Genomic DNA, 17,937 nt, shown 5'->3' with positions numbered 1-17,937 from the left:
TCCTTCCTTCCTTCCTTCCTTCCTTCCTTCCTTCCTTCCTTCCTTCCTTCCTTCCTTCCTTTTTTTCTTTTCTTTTCTTCCTTTCTTCCTTTCTTCTTTCTTTTTTTTTGAGGCAGTCTCACTCTGTCGTCCAGGCTGGAGTGCAGTGGTGTGATTTTGGCTCACTGCATCCTCTGTTTTCCAGGTTCAAGGGATTCTCAAGCCTCAGCCTTCTGAGTAGCTAGGACTACAGGCGCATAGAACCACGCCTGGCTAATTTTTGTACTTTTGGTAGAGACCGGATTTCACCATGTTGGCCAGGCTTGTCTTAAACTCCTGACCTCAGGCGATCCACCTTCCTTGGCCTTCCAGAGTGCTGGAATTATAGGCGTGAGCCACTGTACCCTGCCTATTTTTTATTTTAACCCTGATTAGGGAACTTGAACTGTTGCTGGCCTTTTTCTTTTCCCAGTTAAGGATTATTTAGTATTGTTCCATATGACTTTTCAGTGTTTGTTCTACAAATTTTTGTTGTTATTGTTGTTGTTGTTTTGAGATGGGATCTTACTGTGTCACCCAGTCTAGAGTGCAATGGCGCGATCTTGGCACACTGCAACCTCCACTCCCAGGTTCAAGTGATTCTCCTGCCTCAGCCTCCTGAGAAGCTGGGATTACAGATACCTGCTACCATGCCCAGCTAATTTTTGTATTTTTAATAGGGACAGGGTTTCATCCTGTTGGCCAGGCTGGTCTTGAACTCCTGACCTCAGCTAATCCACCCGCCTCTGCCTCCCAAAGTGCTGAGATTACAGGTGTGAGCCACTGCACCTGGCCCATTGTATAAAATTTATCAGTGCAAACTGCTGGGAAAATAGTATAAAATATTAAAGGTGAGTGGTTGCTTTCCCTGGCAAAAGACCCTTTAGAAGTGTAGGTGGGGCAGGCGTCATGGCTCACACCTGTGATCCCAGCACTTTGGGAGGCCAAGGTGGGGAGATCACGAGGTCAGGAGTTCGAGACCAGCCTGACTAACATGGTGAAACCCTGTCTCTACTAAAATTACAAAAATTAGCTGGGCGTCGTGGCAGGTGCCTGTAATCCCAGCTACTCAGGAGGCCGAGGCAGGAAAATTGCTTGAACCCCGGAGGCAGAGGTTGCAGTGAGCTGAGACCACGTTATTGCACTTCAGCCTGGGTGACAGAGTGAGACTCCCGTCTCAAAAAAGAAAAAGAAAAAGAAAGAAGTGTAGGTGGCATTAAGTGGCATTAAATGCCGCTTCCCTGCCTCATATCTTCTAATTCTTATACTGGATGTGTATTCTAGTAGTCCTGGCCTCTTAGACTCATTTTCAGAGTGTATGTTGGTTAGAGTGGAATTATCATCAGTGCTGTGCTGTGCCTGCCCAGACCTCTTGGGCTTGTTGAGGTCTTGTGTCCCAGCCCTTTTGTTTTGACTCCTTAGTCTTTTTTATGTTGCCATAATAAAATATCTGAGACTGGGTAATTTATAAAGAAAAGAGTTTGTTTAGCTCATAATTCTGCAGGCTGGGAACTTCAAGGGCATGGTACTGGCTTCTGGCATCGGCTTTCATGCTGTGTCATACATGATGGAAGGTCAAAGAGGGAGACAAATGTGAAGAAAGGAACCAAACAGGAGGAGGAGCTTTGCTTTGTAACAACTTGCTTTCTTGAGAATGAATCCATTTCCATGAGAGCGAAGAGTCACTCATGTAAGACAACATTAATCTATTCATGAAGGATCTGCTACCATGACCCAAACAGCTCTCATAGGCCCCATCTCCAACACTGCTGCACTGAACACGTCAACTTTTGGCGAGGACAAATGACACTGAAACTATAGCAACTCCTAGTGTTGAAACAAGAGAAACATCTTCCTCCATCCCAATAGCTACTTTCCCTTCTCACTGTCTTATCAATCCCAGCCTTTTTTATGAGATCTGGTACAGTGTGTTTTATGAAACTAGGTTGGTAACAGGATCTTTTTTTTTTTTTTTTTATGTTTTTTAGGAATTTCAAATAAATGAGCAGGTCCTTGCTTGCTGGTCTGATTGTCGTTTTTACCCGGCCAAAGTCACTGCTGTTAACAAGGATGGTAAGGCATTTGAGTTGTAGTTGTTTTTACTTATGACTTAGTGGGGGGAAGGAAAAATTTGTAATATTAGAGCTTGATAGTATCTTTTCAGCATTTATTTACTGCCTAGGTATCCTCTCGCTTCAAGTTTAATCGCTGTGTCAGGAGTTGGGAAGAAATTGTAAGTGCAAAGAAAACTGGATTAAAAAGGTGGTTTGATTTTTTCACCCCCTGAATTTCCGTCATTGTTTTCTAAAACAGTCACAGTTCATCTGTCACTCTGCCTGGGAAGTACGCAGATACTTGCTATCTAAGAGTTCCTAATATAATTGATGAGATAGCCTGAATATTTGTGAATAGCCTAGAAATTAAATGAACACCAACAAACCTTTAAAAATGTGCTTTGTGGATGCAAGGTGATTGAAGGTGGTCTTGGAGTTGCGACATTGGAGTTGCTAGTGGAAACTGGGATTTAGAGCACTGAATTGGGTTGCATTTGTCAGAGTTGAACATGTGAAGAGACAGGTTAGCAACTTGACCAATAGAGGCTCATTTTGCCTACAAGGCAGGCAAAGAGTTATGAGGATAATATGTATAGTCAGAATCCTGGCACCTGGAGAACAGAGTCTGGGTCCCAGTGATACCATTGTAAGCACATTCTACCAGGGTGTGTGCGGTCTCCATGATCTCTGAAGTGAATGTTTAGGGAAGTCAGGCCTCTTGATATCACTGTAAGGTTGACTGTTAGGCCAGACTGACTTTTCATTTGATGAAGTTATTCAGGTATTTATTTAATACTCTGTTAACTGCTGGACCATAGGCTGGCCAAGTTTTGTCTGAGAATGATTTTTTTTCTTTTCCTTTTTTTTTTTTTGAGATGGAGTTTTGCTCTTGTTGCCTAGGCTGGAGTGCAATGTGAGATCTTGGCTCACTGCAACCTTCGCCTCCTGGGTTCAAGTGATTCTCCTATCTCAGCCTCCTGAATAGCTGAGATTACAGGCATGCACCACCATGCCCAGCTAATTTTTTTGTATTTTTGGTAGAGATGGGGTTTCTCCATGTTGGTCAGGCAGCTCTCAAACTCCTGGCCTCAGGTAATCTGCCCACCTCAGCCTCCCAAAGTGCTGGGATTACAGACATGAGCCACCACACCCTGCCTTCTTGTTCCTTTTTTGAGACAGAGGCTTGCTCTGTGGCCCAGGCTGGAGTGCAGTGGCCCCAGCTAGGCTCACTGCAACCTCCATCTCCTAAGCAATTCTCCTGCCTCTCCCAAGTAGCTGGGAGTACAGATGTGCACCACACCTAGCTAAATTTTGTATTTTTAGTAGAGATGGGTTTTCATTATGTTGGCCGGGCTGGTCTCATGTGATCTGCCCACCTTGGCCTCCCAAAGTGTTGGGATTATAGGTGTGAGCCACCGTGCCTGGCTGGAACTTTTTAGAAAAGTATTTTCAGGCCAGACACAATGGCTCCTGCCTGTAATTCCAGCAATTTGGGAGCCTGAGGCAGGAGGATCACTTGAGGCCAGGAATTTGAGACCAGCCTGGGCAACGTAGTGAGACCTCATCTCACTATGAAAAAATAATTAGAGGAATGTGGTGGCATGTGCCTGTTGTCCTAGCTACTCGCATGGCTGAGGTGGGAAGATCCCTTGAGTTTAGGAATTTGAGGGCTGCAGCAAGCTGTGATAGTGCCATTGTGCTCCAGCATGGGCAGTAGAATGAGACCCTGTCTCTTTAAAAAAAAAAAAAAGGTCTTTTCAATTGTGCTTCCTCTATAAGCTAAAATTATAGGAGGTAGAGTCTTGAGGCTATGGTAGTTTCTAAAACAGTCATTTGCTACACTGATATATTGGTTCTGAAGCTCCATATTCTGTCCAGTGAAATTTAGTTAATTGAAGGACATGAAAATGAATGGAAATTTCTGCCAAAACCTGTTTTCCTGAGGTTCTCGGGTCCGAAGGCCTGTATTGTGTTGCACACTGATTGGTTTTTGGGACTAACTGGAAGAGGGAGGAGAGGGTATGGGAGAGGGGCAATCCTGAAATGGAAAGTTAGGGGGACAGGCTGGGTGTTACTACTGGCCACCTAGATTGTGAAGGTAAAGCTAGCCTTTATAGGCGCTCAGATCTTTGCCTGATTTGGAGATGAAGATAATTATTGCCTCTTAGAGGAGTGGGAAAGTGTATTGGTGAAGGCAATGAAGGCTTAGTAATCTACTCTTTAGATCGAATACTTGCAGAGCTCAGAGCCTGGCGTCGTGGATTAAAACAAAAGACCTACTTCAAGGTCAAATGAAGTAGGTGCTGAAATAGAGGTACCAGGAGGAGGCAGGATGGTGCAGGTTAATCGTGGTAGGCACCTGTCTCTATAAGGTTTTGTGTTTGTGTGTGGGATGAGTCTGAAACTCTTTGAAATAATTGTTTCGAAAATGATTAGGTGGCCGGGCGTGGTGGCTCATGTCTGTAATCCTAGCACTTTGGGAGCTGAGGTGGGAGGATAATGAGGTCAGGAGTTCAAGACCAGCCTGACCAACATGGTGAAACTCTGTCTCTACTAGAAATAAAAAAATTAGCTGAGCATGGTGGCATGTGCCTGTAATCCCAGCTACTCAGGAGGCAGAGGCAGGAGAATAGCTTGAACCTGGGAGGCAGAGGTTGCTGTGAGCCAAGATTACGCCACTGCACTCCAGCCTGGGTGACAGAGCAGGACTCCATCTCAAGAAAAAAGAAAAGATTAGGCTTGAATTAGAGCTGATGGTCAGTTTCTGCTTTATCACGATTCAGTGGAGTACTTGTGGGTGTGGTAGGGACAATGCTAGTCTCTCTTTTCACTCTTTCCCTGGTATTTTCTGCTGTACCTTAGGTTTATCTGTAGCAGTGGCCACCAGCTTAACGGCACTGTGAGGAGCAGTTCTGCTGGCAAGGCACCTCCTTTATTTCCTGTAAATGTCACTCATGTCTTGTTGGTGCTGCCAGGAGGAGGCAGGGGATACAGTGAAGTCACACCTTGTAGATTCATCTTTAGAAGGCTTGGTCTGATTTTCTTGCCACTCTTAATATTCTTGGATATTTTGCTGAGGCTAAGTGCAGAGCAGGCTGGTGGGTGGGGATTCTAGCCAGAGTGTGGAAGTGGCAGCTGCTGACACTGAGGAGTCTGGCATGATTGAATCAGAACTAAATAACTTTAGTTTCTTAAAGGAGTCTGTTGGCACTTGGAAAATAGGGCAGGTAATGCCATATTATTTAGCTCTTCTCACCTGCAATGGTTCTTCAGCAGTGGAGATTAAGCATTATTTAGTGTGAATGCAGCAGCAGTTAGTAGTTATGTTAAACCCTCAGTCCATGTTGTTGTAAAAGACAGTAAAAGATGGGTTTCTACTTTCAGGGAATCTTTGTTTGAAAGCCGTCTCTGGTTAGCTGACTTCACCTCTTTGTTGGGGCTGCTTAGCTTTCCCCTCCCCCCACCTTTTTTTTGAAGCAGAGTCTTGCTCTGTTGCCCAGGCTGGAGTGCAGTGGTGCGATCTCTGCTCACTGCAACCTCTGCCTCCCAAGTTCAAGTGATTCTTCTGCCTCAGCCTCCTGAGCAGCTGGGACTAAAGGCACATGTCACCACACCTGGCTAATTTTTGTATTTTTTTGTTTTTTAAGTTTCAAATGTATTTTATTTCTTCATTAATGCTATATCTTAATGGGTATATAGTACTTTAACTTGGCATCAATTATTAGCTGTTTTAATTCATTATTACACCAGCTGAGATGATTACTGATCTCTTCATTCCTTTGGGGTGACTCTACCAACAGAGGACAGGTTCCATTCTATTCTGATTTGTGTTGCTATATATGTCCATATAGCAATACAGAAAGTGGCTTCACTAGCTAATACAGCATTATCATATTTGTCATAAAAATCAGGCATACGTTTCTGGTGGCTCTGCCTTGCCATTGTTTGCTGAATGCTTCGAACTTGGAGATGACTTAGTGCGTTTTTGACCAAGTGAAACATCGTGAAGGTGAAGATAGAACTGTGGCAATGCAGCTGCTGCTTTAATTTTTGTATTTTTAGTAGAGATTAAGTTTCACCACATTGGCCAGGCTGGTCTCGGACTCCTGACCTCAAGTGATTCACCTGGCTCAGCCTTCTGAATCTCCCTTTGTTTTAATACCAGGGATAGCAGATCCAGTTGTCTGTCCACTAATGGGGCTTTCTCCCCCCATTAGTGGACCACTCTGCTCTGTAAGGTATTTTCTTTGAGGAAACTACTTTGTAGGTTAGCATTTATGACAAAATCGGGAATTGTTTCTTTCTGTTGATCTGTGGTTCTTTAACTTGAATAAGCAGGTAAATCAGCTCCTTCTTCCTAAAAACTATGCATATTTTTGAGTCATATTGCTTACCTACCCCGCCAGTTCAGTCTCTGGGCCGGTGACTGAAGTCTGTCTGCATTTGCAACGGGAGATGCTATGAAAATGGTCTTGTTTCTAGAGTCTCTGGCTGAAGCAGTTCTTATTTTTTGTTTTCTTCATGCTGTAACTGATTCTACATTTGAAATGTGGGGAGATTGATACTATGTGACAGCTTTGTAGAAAGAAATAAGGAAGACTGAGGCCTACACATGCAGGTATTAGCTTTAGCTTGACTGTTTCCTTCTATAGGGGGAAGAGGGATTGTGCTTCCCCCCCACTTTTTTTTTCTTTTTTTTGGCCCAGATATCTTTTAAAGATGTCAATGTCTGGCCAGGTGCGATGGCTCATGCCTGTAATCCCAGCACTTTGGGGGGCCGAGGTGGCAGATCACCTGAGGTCGGGAGTTCCACTATGGTGAAACCAGAACCAGTTTCTTTTCTTTCTTTCTTTTCTTGTCTTTTTTTAGAAATGAAGTCTTGCTCTTTTGCCTAGGCTGGAGTGCAATGACACGATCTCAGCTCACTGCAACCTCCGCCTCTCAGATACACGGGATTCTCCTGCCTCAACCTAGCCTCCCGAGTAGCTAGGACTACAGACTACAGGTGTGTGCCACCACACCCGGCTAATAATGTTTGTATTTTTAGTAGAGTCGGGGTTTCACCATGTTGGCCAGGCTGGTGTTGAACTCCTGACTTGGTGATCTGCCTGCCTCAGCCTCCCAAATTGTTGGGATTACAGGCGTGAGCCTCCATGCCTGGCTCCCAGTTTCTACTAAAAGTACAAAAATTAGCTTGGCATGGTGTAGCTGGCCTGTAGTCCTAGCTATTTGGGAGGCTGAAGCAGGAGAATCACCTGAACTCAGGAGGCAGAGGTTACAGTGAGCCAAGATTGTGCCACACTGCACTCTAGCCTGGGCAACAGAGCGAAACTCTGTCTCCAAAAAAAAAAAAAATGTCAGTGTGCTGTGCTTCCCTTTTAGGGTGACTTGGTGGTATTGATCCCTTGCTCTGTGACAGGCCCTGTGCTAGGTTATTTCCATTTCTTATCACATTTAGTCTTTACACAGACATGGAAAGTTTATTGCCATTAACCCCATTCTTATTTTGCAGATGAGGAACTAAGCTCACAGGGGAAACTGCTTGAGGTTGTAAAGCGCTTGGATGGTATTGCTGAGATCTGCATGGAGGTCTGTGGTTCTCTAGAGTCCCTGAACTGTTGTTCCCACAGTACCAGGCTGTCTCTTTGGAGCAGGGTTTTCCTAAGAGGGCAGGTGTTGTCAATTAGGTCCAGGTGTTCACTGATGGAATGTGAGAGTGAATGTAGTGGTCTGTACTTTCTGGAACTTGGTGTTGTCTTGAGAACCATGAATGAGAGACAGGTTCTGGTCCCAGTTCCTGCTCAGTGATTATGAGCAATTCACTGCCTTTGCTCTGGACTCTTTTGAACAGTTAGAAGTCAAAAAGGGAATGGGAATAGATGAGCGTTGTATTGGCCACAGAACCTAAACCCAATATGTAAAATTGCTAAGAAGAAAATACTTAGGGGGAGGGAAAGGTGTTGGCCGCAGACATGTGCACGTCTCCACCCCTCAATCTGTGGAAGCCTAAGGACTTCAAAAAAACTTTTTTTTTTTTTTTTTTTTTGAGATGGAGTCTTGTACTGTCACCCAGGCTGGAGTGCAGTGGTATGGTCTCAGCTCACTGCAACCTCCATCTCCTGGGTTCAAGCAATTCTCCTGCCTCAGCCTTCCAAGTAACTGGAATTACAAGTACCGCCATCATGCTCAGCTAATTTTTGTATTTTTGTAGAGACATGGTTTCACCATGTTGGTCAGGCTGATCTTGAACTCCTGACCTTGTGATCCATGCACCTTGCCTTCCCAAAGTGCTGGGATTACAGGTGTGAGCCACCATGCGCAACCTGGCTTTTTTTTTTTTTTAAAAAAAAAAAAGCCTAGCTTTTTAAAAATGTCTCACACCTATAATCCCAGCACTTTGGGAGGAGGCTGAGGTGGGCTCATCACCTGAGGTCAGGAGTTCGAGACCAGCCTGACCAACATGAAGAAACCCTATCTCTACTAAATATACAAAATTAGCCAGGCATAGTGGGGCATGCCTGTACTCCCAGCTACTCAGGAGGCTGAGGCAGGAGAATTGCTTGAACTTGGGAGGTGGAGGTTGTGGTGAGCCGAGATCGCGCCATTGCACTCCAGCCTGAGCAACAAGGGTGAAACTCTGTCTCAAAAAAAACCAAAAAAAACAAAAAACAAAAACAAGTAGTCAAAAGCAGTCGTGAGAAGGAGGGAAAGAGTATAACAAGAAGTTCGATCTGTAATGACTGTGAACAATCAATTGAGATAACTCACTACTTTCAGTCTGAGAAAAGATGTTTTAAAACCCTCCGTTTTTATGCCAGGTGTGGTGGCTCAAGCCTGTAATCCCAGCACTTTGGGAGGCCAAGGCGGGTGGATCACGAGGTCAAGAGATCGAGACCATCCTGGTCAACATGGTGAAACCCCGTCTCTACTAAAAATACAAAACATTAGCTGGGCATGGTGGCGCATGCCCGTAATCCCAGCTACTCAGGAGGTTGAGGCAGGAGAATTGCCTGAACCCGGGAGGCGGAGGTTGCGGTGAGCCGAGATCGGGCCATTGCACTCCAGCCTGGGTAACAAGAGTGAAACTCCGTCTCAAAAACAAAACAAAGAAAACCCTCCATTTTCCGTCTGTGGCATTCTGGAATAATCTGACTTCTGAAGAGTGAATGAGTTAGAAAAGAAGCCCTGAACGCTGGGCACGATGGCTCACATCTGTAATTCCAGTGCTTTAGGAAGCCGAGGAGGCAGGATTGTTTGAGGCCAGGAGTTCGAGACCAGCCTGGGTAGCATAGACCCCCTTGCCCCGATATCTCTACAAAAAAATTAAAAAAAGGCCGGGCGCGGTGGCTCAAGTCTGTAATCCCAGCACTTTGGGAGGCCGAGGCGGGTGGATCACAAGGTCAAGAGATCGAGACCATCCTGGTCAACATGGTGAAACCCCGTCTCTACTAAAAATACAAAAAAATTAGCTGGGCATGGTGGCGTATGCCTGTAATCCCAGCTACTCAGGAGGCTGAGGCAGGAGAATTGCCTGAACTCAGGAGGCGGAGGTTGCGGTGAGCCGAGATCGCGCCATTGCACTCCAGCCTGGGTAACAAGAGCGAAACTCCGTCTCAAAAAAAAAAAAAAAAAAAATTGGTTGGATGTGTGTTGGTGCATGCCTGTAATCCCAGCCACTTGTGAGGCAGGGGCAGTAGGATTGCTTGAGCCCAGGAGTTTGAGGCTGCAGTGGGCTAGGATTGTACCACTGCACTCCAGGCTGGGTGATAAAGATCTTGTTTCTTAAAAAAAGAGGTCCTGGAGTATTAGTTGTGGTAGATTTCATGAGAAATAGAAATCCGTCCAATCCAAAATCACCAATGTATTATCCCTATGTCGTTGGTCCTAGAAAATATGAACTCGTTTTACATCTCAATTTTTGTTCTTAGAACTCTTCTATTACTGGCTGCTATGAGATTGTCAGAGATGCTGAGTCCTTAACCCTCAGAGGGGCAAGACCAGGAAGCACTGTTTCATCTTTAAGGATGAAAGCTACTTAAGAGAGTCTGAGGCAGGTAGCCCTTATGTCACATAAGAGGAGATACAGGAGGATACATTTAGTTTGAGTTCTTTTATTTACATGTTTGTTAGGTAGTGTTTGTGGCCACAGGAGAACTCTATTATTAGCCACCTATGGGAGGATTCCATGGGAAGACAATCTTTTAGTAATATACATGAAACCATTAAAGTAAAATTTGGGCTTCTCTTGTCCATTATTCTCTCTGATTTATTGAAGCCCAAGTTAGGCTGTGTTTAGCGTGATTAAAGGAGAAAGTTTCAAGATGATCCTTTGCAGTCCCTTGGAAGTTAAAAGGATCAAGACTGAGATATATCTAAAGATGGTCTTCCCTTAGCACCTTTGGCCATAGTTTGGGCCATTTCAGAGTGGCCGGTGCTGCTCTGAGTCTGTGGTTTGGAATTAGGCTGAGGAGCTTAAGCAGTAGGCAGTGTGGGGTGGTGGGAAAAAATTGGTCTCAGGTCAGTAGACAGGCTTGGATTCCAGTGATAGCTGTCTCAGACTTAATTGTGGAACTCAGGTTCCTTTTATGTAAGTCCTTCTGGAATCTGCCATTAGGAGTAAGCTTCCAAATTAACCCCCAAGTAGCTGAAAATGTTGGACTGTTAGGTAACATTACTTAATATTGCCTCTTTGATGTTGGAAATGACAGTAAAAATGATAGTTTTCATTTTGATGTAACTGATACTGAACTTTGTTGATAAAATAGTTGGAAATATAATCTTGGGTGGCTTGTAGGCTTAGGTGACTTGTTGGCACACCTAATATTTAAGATTTCAAGATAACTGGAGTCTTACAACTCCCATCCCCCGACCTCTTCCCCAGACTGGCCAGAGCTACACCATGATTGCTTGAGAAATGTCTGTTTAGAATTCCATAGCATTGTTTATCATAACTCCTTTGCTTGCCAACACCCACATAATATAAGCAGGGAAAAACAGGAACCAGTCCTTTGTTATAAGTACTCATAAATCACTGCTGAGCTGCCTGTGTAGACAGATAACTGTTTATGCTCTTATCTGTAAGCTTATCACAGCCTGTTCATCTAATTGCTGATGTTTTAACCCAAACAGGCATAACTATATATCCTTATATCTTGTTTGCTAGCCAGTTTCTTTTTCTATATTTTTAATTTTTTGTGGGTACATAAGTAAGTGTGTATATTTATGAGTTACATGAGGTATTTTGATACAGGTATGTCATGTATAATAATCATATCAGGGTAAATGGGGGTATATATCACTCCAAGCATTTATCCTTTGTTATGAACAATCCAGTTATGCTCTTAGTTATTTTATTTATATATTTTTAAGGCAGAATTTCACTCTCTCCCCCAGGCTGGAGTGCAGTGGCATGATTTCAGCTCACTGCAACCTCCACCTCCTGGGTTCAGGCAATTCTCCTGCCTCAGCCTCCTGAGTAGCTGTGATTACATGTGTCCACCAGCACAACTGGCTAATGTTTTTTTCATATTTTCAGTAGAGACAGCGTTTCACCATGTTGGCCAGGCTGGTCTCCAACTCCAGACCCCAAGTGATCCACCTACCTTGGCCTCCCAAAGTGCTGGGATTACAGGCGTGAGCCACCATGCCTGGCCAAGTTATTTAAAAATGTACAATTATTTTTGACATAATCACTCTGTTGTGCTAGCAATACTAGGTCTTATTCATTATTTCTAACTTTTTGGTACCCCTTAACCGTCAACACTTTGTCCTACTCTGGCCTACTACCCTTCCTAGCTTCTGGTAACCATCCTTCTACTCTCTGTCTCCTCCTGTATCTCCTCTTATGTGTTTTAATTTTTAGCTCCTACAAATAAGTGAGAACATCGAAGTGTGTCTATGTCTTGCTAGTTTCTTTATGTATTGATGACACCTGTGACAAATAATTTTGTAATTGCCAGGAATAAAGGTCAGTAGGTAATTACTAATTGTCTATGGCAGTGGGTCTTGGAATTTGGTGAACATTAGAATCACCTGGAGGAGTTGTTAACACACACATTTCAGTGTCCTGTTCTCACTTGCTGATTCAGTATATCTGAGGTGGGTCTGCCAACTTGCATTTCTAGTGAGTTCTCAGGAGTTGCTCATGCTGCTGGTCTGGGACCACACTTTGAGAAGCATTGGTCTGCTCTAAGGCAGGTACTGTTTGTGGAAGAAAGTGGTATAAGATGTGGTCTGTGGCCTTTTTGAGTTGCGATCTGTACTTATATGAAGGTAGGCTTAAGTGTGAAGCTCTTTAGCCCGATGCCAAATGAGTCTAAGGAGTTCAGAACAGAGGGTAATCATCAGTAGCTGAAAAGCCAGGAAGCTTTTACAGAACTGTTGTGGGTGTTTGAGCCTGGGATTTAAAGATCAGTGAGAGGCACATTTCCTGAAGGAAAACACTTTAATACAGATGTGGAGATAGAAGTGTCACTGGCAGTTTCAGTGGGTAGCTTCTCACTTTCAGTTGGTGAGTGTTGGATGCTGGTAATGAGAAATAAGGCTTGGAAAGTTACTGGGTTTTGATTGTGTTGAACTTTGAGCACTTTTGGACTTCATTTGTTACTGGTGATTAACCATTGACTAGGCCACTGGTGGTGGAGGGGTTTAGGGAGAGAATGTGCAAGAAGGAGGGAACCAGATCTTAACTTTGTTGCTCCCAGCCCTCAGGGTTTTTTTGCAGGGGTGGGGGGAATTGGTCCTAAAAAGGGAAAAACCTGTTTACCATTACTGAATCTTGACAAGATTAACTGTGATTATTATTTTAAATCCCTGGGGCAAAAATGGGTGGGGCATGAATTGGTTCTAAGATGCAAAATTTGAAAGTGCTGTTTGGGTGCAACTAATGAGAACTTCTGTAGTTGGACATCTTATTTGGGAAGATTAGTTGAGTTTACAGCTTAAGGTTTTTTAGCAGGGAGGGATCTTTATTGAATACTTTTTTTCCTAATGGGGAAAAAATTAACAATGTAGCAGGAAAAAACTAACAATGTAGCATTTTGTGTTTTGGCCAAGTCTCTATTTTAAAACATTGTATCATGAAGATAATTCAAATGGATTTTGAGATTTGGAGATAGAGCACATCTCTAGAAACACAATACATTTATTGGAATGATTTTTTTTTTTTGGATGGAGTCCCTCTCTCTAAAAGACGGAGAGCCATGATCTTCCTTTTAAAGCTTAAGAGCTACTACGGCCTCAAACCCAGAACATAAAGATTAAATTATAAAAGTAAAAAATTCACCAAGGGATAAATAAGTCAGCATGTTCCTCACATTCTTTTTGTTTGTTTGAGATGGAGTCTTGATCTTTCGCCAACCTAGAGTGCAGTGGCACAATCTCAGCTCACTGCAACCTTCATCTCCCGGATTCAAGCGATTCCCCAGCCTCAGCCTCCTGAGTAGCTGGGACTACAGGCACAAGTCACCATGCCCGGCTAATTTTTTTAATATTTTCAGTAGAGACGGGGTTTTACCATGTTAGCCAGGATGGTCTTGATCTACTGACCTCATGATCCGCCCGCCTCAGCCTCCCAAAGTTTGGGGATTACGGGCGTGAGCCACTGCACCGAGGCGTTCCTCACATTCTTAATTGTTCTTGACAAAAAATTCAGTGCAATTTTTTTTCCTTAGTGAAGCATCTCTAAAAATGGGAGTGTTTTCGATGGATTTTGATTTATGTAGATTGAAAACTGTGTAATCTTAAGAAATGAAGGCAAGCATACTGTTATCTTGGACATAAGATTGAATATGATTCTTAAACAGTTTTAAAGCTTATTATGTGGTTGGAGATCCCTTGTGTTTATACTTTGAAAAGTTACCACTTTCATGAAACTGAGTTAAAATCATGATATCTTCTTGAATTTTAGGTACTTACACTGTGAAATTTTATGATGGAGTAGTTCAGACTGTCAAACATATTCATGTCAAAGCTTTTTCCAAAGATCAGGTGAGAAATGTGGTTTTGTGCTTTGTATTATGAATAACGTTAACATTGGATTTTTGCTTCCTCAAATAAAGACATTACATTTATGATGGCAACTGTTTATTTTCTTCATCTGACACAATTATTTTCTGGTGAGAAAATAATACACAAGTTTTCAGAAGTTGTAAATATTTGTCTCTTTGCTGTTTCCTGTTTCTTTCTTTATTTATTTAGACAGAGTCCCACTCTGTCGCCCAGGCTGGAGTGCAATCTTCTGCCTCCTGGGTTCAAGCAATTCTTCTGTCTCAGCCTCCTGAGTTGCTGGGATTATAGGCATGCACCACCAGGCCCGGCTAATTTTTTTGTATTTTTAGTAGAGATTGGGATTTGATCATATTGGTCAGGCTGGTCTCGAACTCCTGACCTCAGGTGATCCCCACCGTGCCTGGCCACTGTTTCCTTTTAATAGAGATTTTTTTCAAAAGTACCAGATACTTGGATACCATTGCCTATATTCTGTTTTCTTCATCTTTTCTCAACAGTGTCTGGATATTCTTTTCTTCTCTTTGTGCCCTGCCCCCCCCCCCCCCCCCCCCCCACACACACAGCTGTTAGCCATCACAGGGAACTTAACTGAATTTCTTAAGGAGACAGATCTCCAGTATGTTTTCTTTATATCTAGGTCTGTCTTTTAGCTTAGGACCGTGTCTTGGCGGTTTACAGAGCTACCATTTGGCACAGATTTAGCAGCCACTTGTGTTAGATGTGCCTGGTTTGAGAATTTGGTATCCTGTTATTCTAGTCACCATGCATTTACTTGTCTGAGCAAGGGGCCTCAGTTTTGATACTGGAAATATGGTTTGCATAGATATCTATGCAAACTAGATAGGCCATCTAGAAGTGTTGTTTACTTCATGATTTTTCCCCTTTTGTCTTTTCTGTGATTACGTTTTAATAGTTGAGGGGAAAATAGAGATCAAAATTTGGATATTGGTGTTTTTAAAAATCCTTATTATTACTAATTTCACCTGTTGAGACAGCTAATTTAGCAATTTAGTAAAAGATTTTATCACTGAGACATCATAACTGGTTACTCAGCTCCTTGGGTGGCAGTTGATGTGACAGTATTTGGTGATGCTATGTAACCTGTTGTGTCTTTGTTTTTTTGTTTTTTGTTTTTTTTTGAGACAGAGTCTTGTTCTGTTGCCCAGACTAGAGTGCAGTGGTGCAATCTTGGCCCACTGCAACTTCCCTGCCTCCCTGGTTAGAGTGATTCTCCTGCTTAGCCTCCTAGGTAGCTGAGACTACAGGTGTGTGCCACCACGCCTGGCTCATTTTTTGTATTTTAGTAGAGACAGGGTTTCACCATGTTGTCCAGGCTGGTCTCAAACCCTTGAGCTCAGGCAGTCTGCCCACCTCAGCCTCCCAAAATGCTAGGGTTACAGGTGTGAGCCACTGCACCTGGCCCTCTGTTGTTTCTTTGTGATGATCAAACTACTCTACTTATCAGAGATTTTTAATGAGTTCTTCTATATGTATATTTGTAATTTTTTTTTTCTTTTTTTGAGACAGAGTCTTTTTCTCTGTTGCCCAGACTGGAGTACAGTGGCTTGATCCCTGCTCACTGTAAACTCCCCCTCCCAAGTTCAAGTGATTCTCCAGTCTCAGCCCCCTGAATAGCTGGGATTACAGGTGTGTGCCACCACCCTGGCTTATTTTTGTATTTTTAGTAGACAGGGTTTCACCGTATTGGCCAGGCTGGTCTTGTACTCCTGACCTCAAGTGATCTGCCCACCTAGGCCTCCTAACGTGCTAGGATTACAGATATGAGCCACCACACCCAGCCTATTTGTAAGCTTCTAAGAATTTTTTTTTTTTTTTTTTTTTTTTGATGGAGTCTTACTCTGTTGCCCACGAGGGAGTGCAGTGGTGTGATCTAGGCTCACTGTAACCTCCGCCTCCCAGGTTCAAGCAATTCTCCTTTAGCCTCTTAAGTAGCAGGGACTACAGGCATGTGCCACCATGCTCGGCTAATTTTTGTATTTTCAGTAGAGATGGGGGTTTCACCGTATTGGCCAGGCTGGTCTCGAACTCCTGACCACAGGTTATCTGCCCACCTTAGCCTCCCAAAGTGCTGAGATTACAGGTGTGAGCCACCATGCCTAGCTGCTTCAAAGGATTTTGATACATGGTACCTTTAGAGGTAACCTCAAGAATGTTTTTGCCTTTTGCTGGTTTTCCCCTTCAGAAAATTAACAAAATTATTACATAAAGCTTGGGCCCTGATGATGCTTTTTCTTTGATCACTTGTCTCTCAGGCATGTAAGGAGCCATACAGGACTCTAAAACATTGTTTTGGCCTTAAATTTTGCAATTTTTGTGTTAGGTTTGTGGAATGAGTTAATACAGAGGACAGAATTATGAACTTGTCCAGATTTGGCAGAATATATCCAGGATCTTCCCAAGTGGAAGTCCAGGGCTCTAGATAACAAATGTTTATTTGTTCACTCTGCTTTACTCAGTAAATTGATGGATAGCACTTACAGTGCTTTGGCTTGGAGGTGGGTGCCTTACCCACTGAGGATTTCTGGGTGCCGTGCTTCATTTCTCATTTCCCGGTGGCCTCTGAGTGTCTAACGTTAGCCCGGTAGGCCCTTAAACACAGGTGCATGGCTCCTGGACCTGGTTTCTTTTCCAAGAGGGAACAGCAGTTTAGCTAGAGTTATCTCTCATGGGTAATTTTAAAGGTTTTTCTACTTACTGTTAGAATAGATTGAGATTTTTTTTGTTCTGTAGGACTGCACTGCCCTAAATGTTTGGATAGTCTCTGTATTAGTAACACTTATATTTTTGATGTTGTAATACATGTTTGCTATAGAAAATTTGAAAAGTACAAGGCATAAAGAAATAAAAACTATAATTTCATCAAACAGATATAAATGTTCTTAATGCTTTGGTGTATAACTTGGCTTAACAATTTGGTGTATATCTTTCTGTGTTTTTATTAAACGTGTTGTGTGTGTGTGTGTGTGTGTGTTTATCTATTTCTTTTCAAAACTGGAGTTGTGGTACATTCATATAGTACTGCTCTTTTCTTTTAACTAACATTTCCCCAAGTTCCTTAATATTCTGAGAATATGATTTTTAATGGCTATGTAGTATTTTGTAATATGTATGTAACTGCACTTTGTGTAACTAATTCCCAAATGGTCATTAAGGATATTTGTAAATCCAGGTACACAAGTCTGATTATTCTCTTAGCTAATTTTATTTCTAGGAATTTATTCTAGTTCAAAGGTATAAGCTTTTTAGTTTTGACTCAAATTGCCAACTCCTCCCTGAACTCCCAGTAAGAAGGGCGATTTCACGTTCTGTTTCTGCTGGCCATTAACAAGAATGCCTGTTCTCAAACCTGGCTGCTTTCAGGATAATTTTGGGGACTTGAAAAAATATTTCCTTGTTTGTTATTTTTCCCAGTAGAACAAATTAAACTTTTATTTATTGAGTATTTAGGTATTCCTTCCTGCTTCCAGCGGAAACTATGTGCCTGGTGTGTGCTAGGTGCTGGGGATCTCATATGAACATAGTATGGTGGTCTCTGTTCTTTTGAGGTCCTAGAAGAGAGATGTGTACACAAATAAACTTAATTATAGTTTTGGAATCTTCAGTTTTCAGACCTGACCTTATTATGAAACAGTCATATTAGAGGACCTGTGACTTTTAGTGTGAATTTTAAAGAATGTAATTTAGGGAGAATGTCACTTAGAAACAGTATTTCCTACCAATACACAAAAACTCCCAAGTAGCTCAGGAACACGGTAGGTGGCTGTTGAACTGAGCACAGCCTTTACCTAGTAGAGGAAGCAGAGACCCTGGTTCTGGATTGGAAAAACCCAGAACC

General features: G+C 42.8%; 1 protein-coding gene and 1 pseudogene across 10 annotated transcripts in view; one reads left to right on the top strand and one right to left on the bottom strand.

Moving 5' to 3' along the window:
- PHF20 (PHD finger protein 20) overlaps window positions 1–17,937 on the top strand; it is a 167,523-nt gene that overhangs the window by 67,771 nt on the left and 81,815 nt on the right. For 5 of the 10 annotated variants that reach the window (XM_032295087.1, XM_032295091.1, XM_032295088.1 and 2 more), the window contains 2 exons: window positions 2,007–2,091; window positions 13,981–14,060. The exons of 1 other annotated variant lie outside the window; for it this stretch is intronic. In XM_032295087.1, the coding sequence (XP_032150978.1) occupies window positions 2,007–2,091; window positions 13,981–14,060 (165 nt within the window). Of the gene's footprint in view, window positions 1–2,006; window positions 2,092–12,499; window positions 12,583–13,980; window positions 14,061–17,937 lie in introns of those variants that run through there. 4 more of the 10 variants (XM_032295093.1, XM_032295094.1, XM_032295095.1 and 1 more) reach the window with 2 other exon arrangements.
- Window positions 5,709–6,112, bottom strand: LOC116562753 (annotated as a pseudogene).

The sequence above is a fragment of the Sapajus apella genome, unplaced genomic scaffold, assembly GCF_009761245.1.
Source record: "Sapajus apella isolate SASKATOON/1434 unplaced genomic scaffold, GSC_monkey_1.0 scaffold33, whole genome shotgun sequence".
NCBI classification, from domain to species: domain Eukaryota; kingdom Metazoa; phylum Chordata; class Mammalia; order Primates; family Cebidae; genus Sapajus; species Sapajus apella.
Note: the sequence above shows the minus strand (reverse complement) of the source record. Positions and strands in the feature narration are given on the sequence as shown.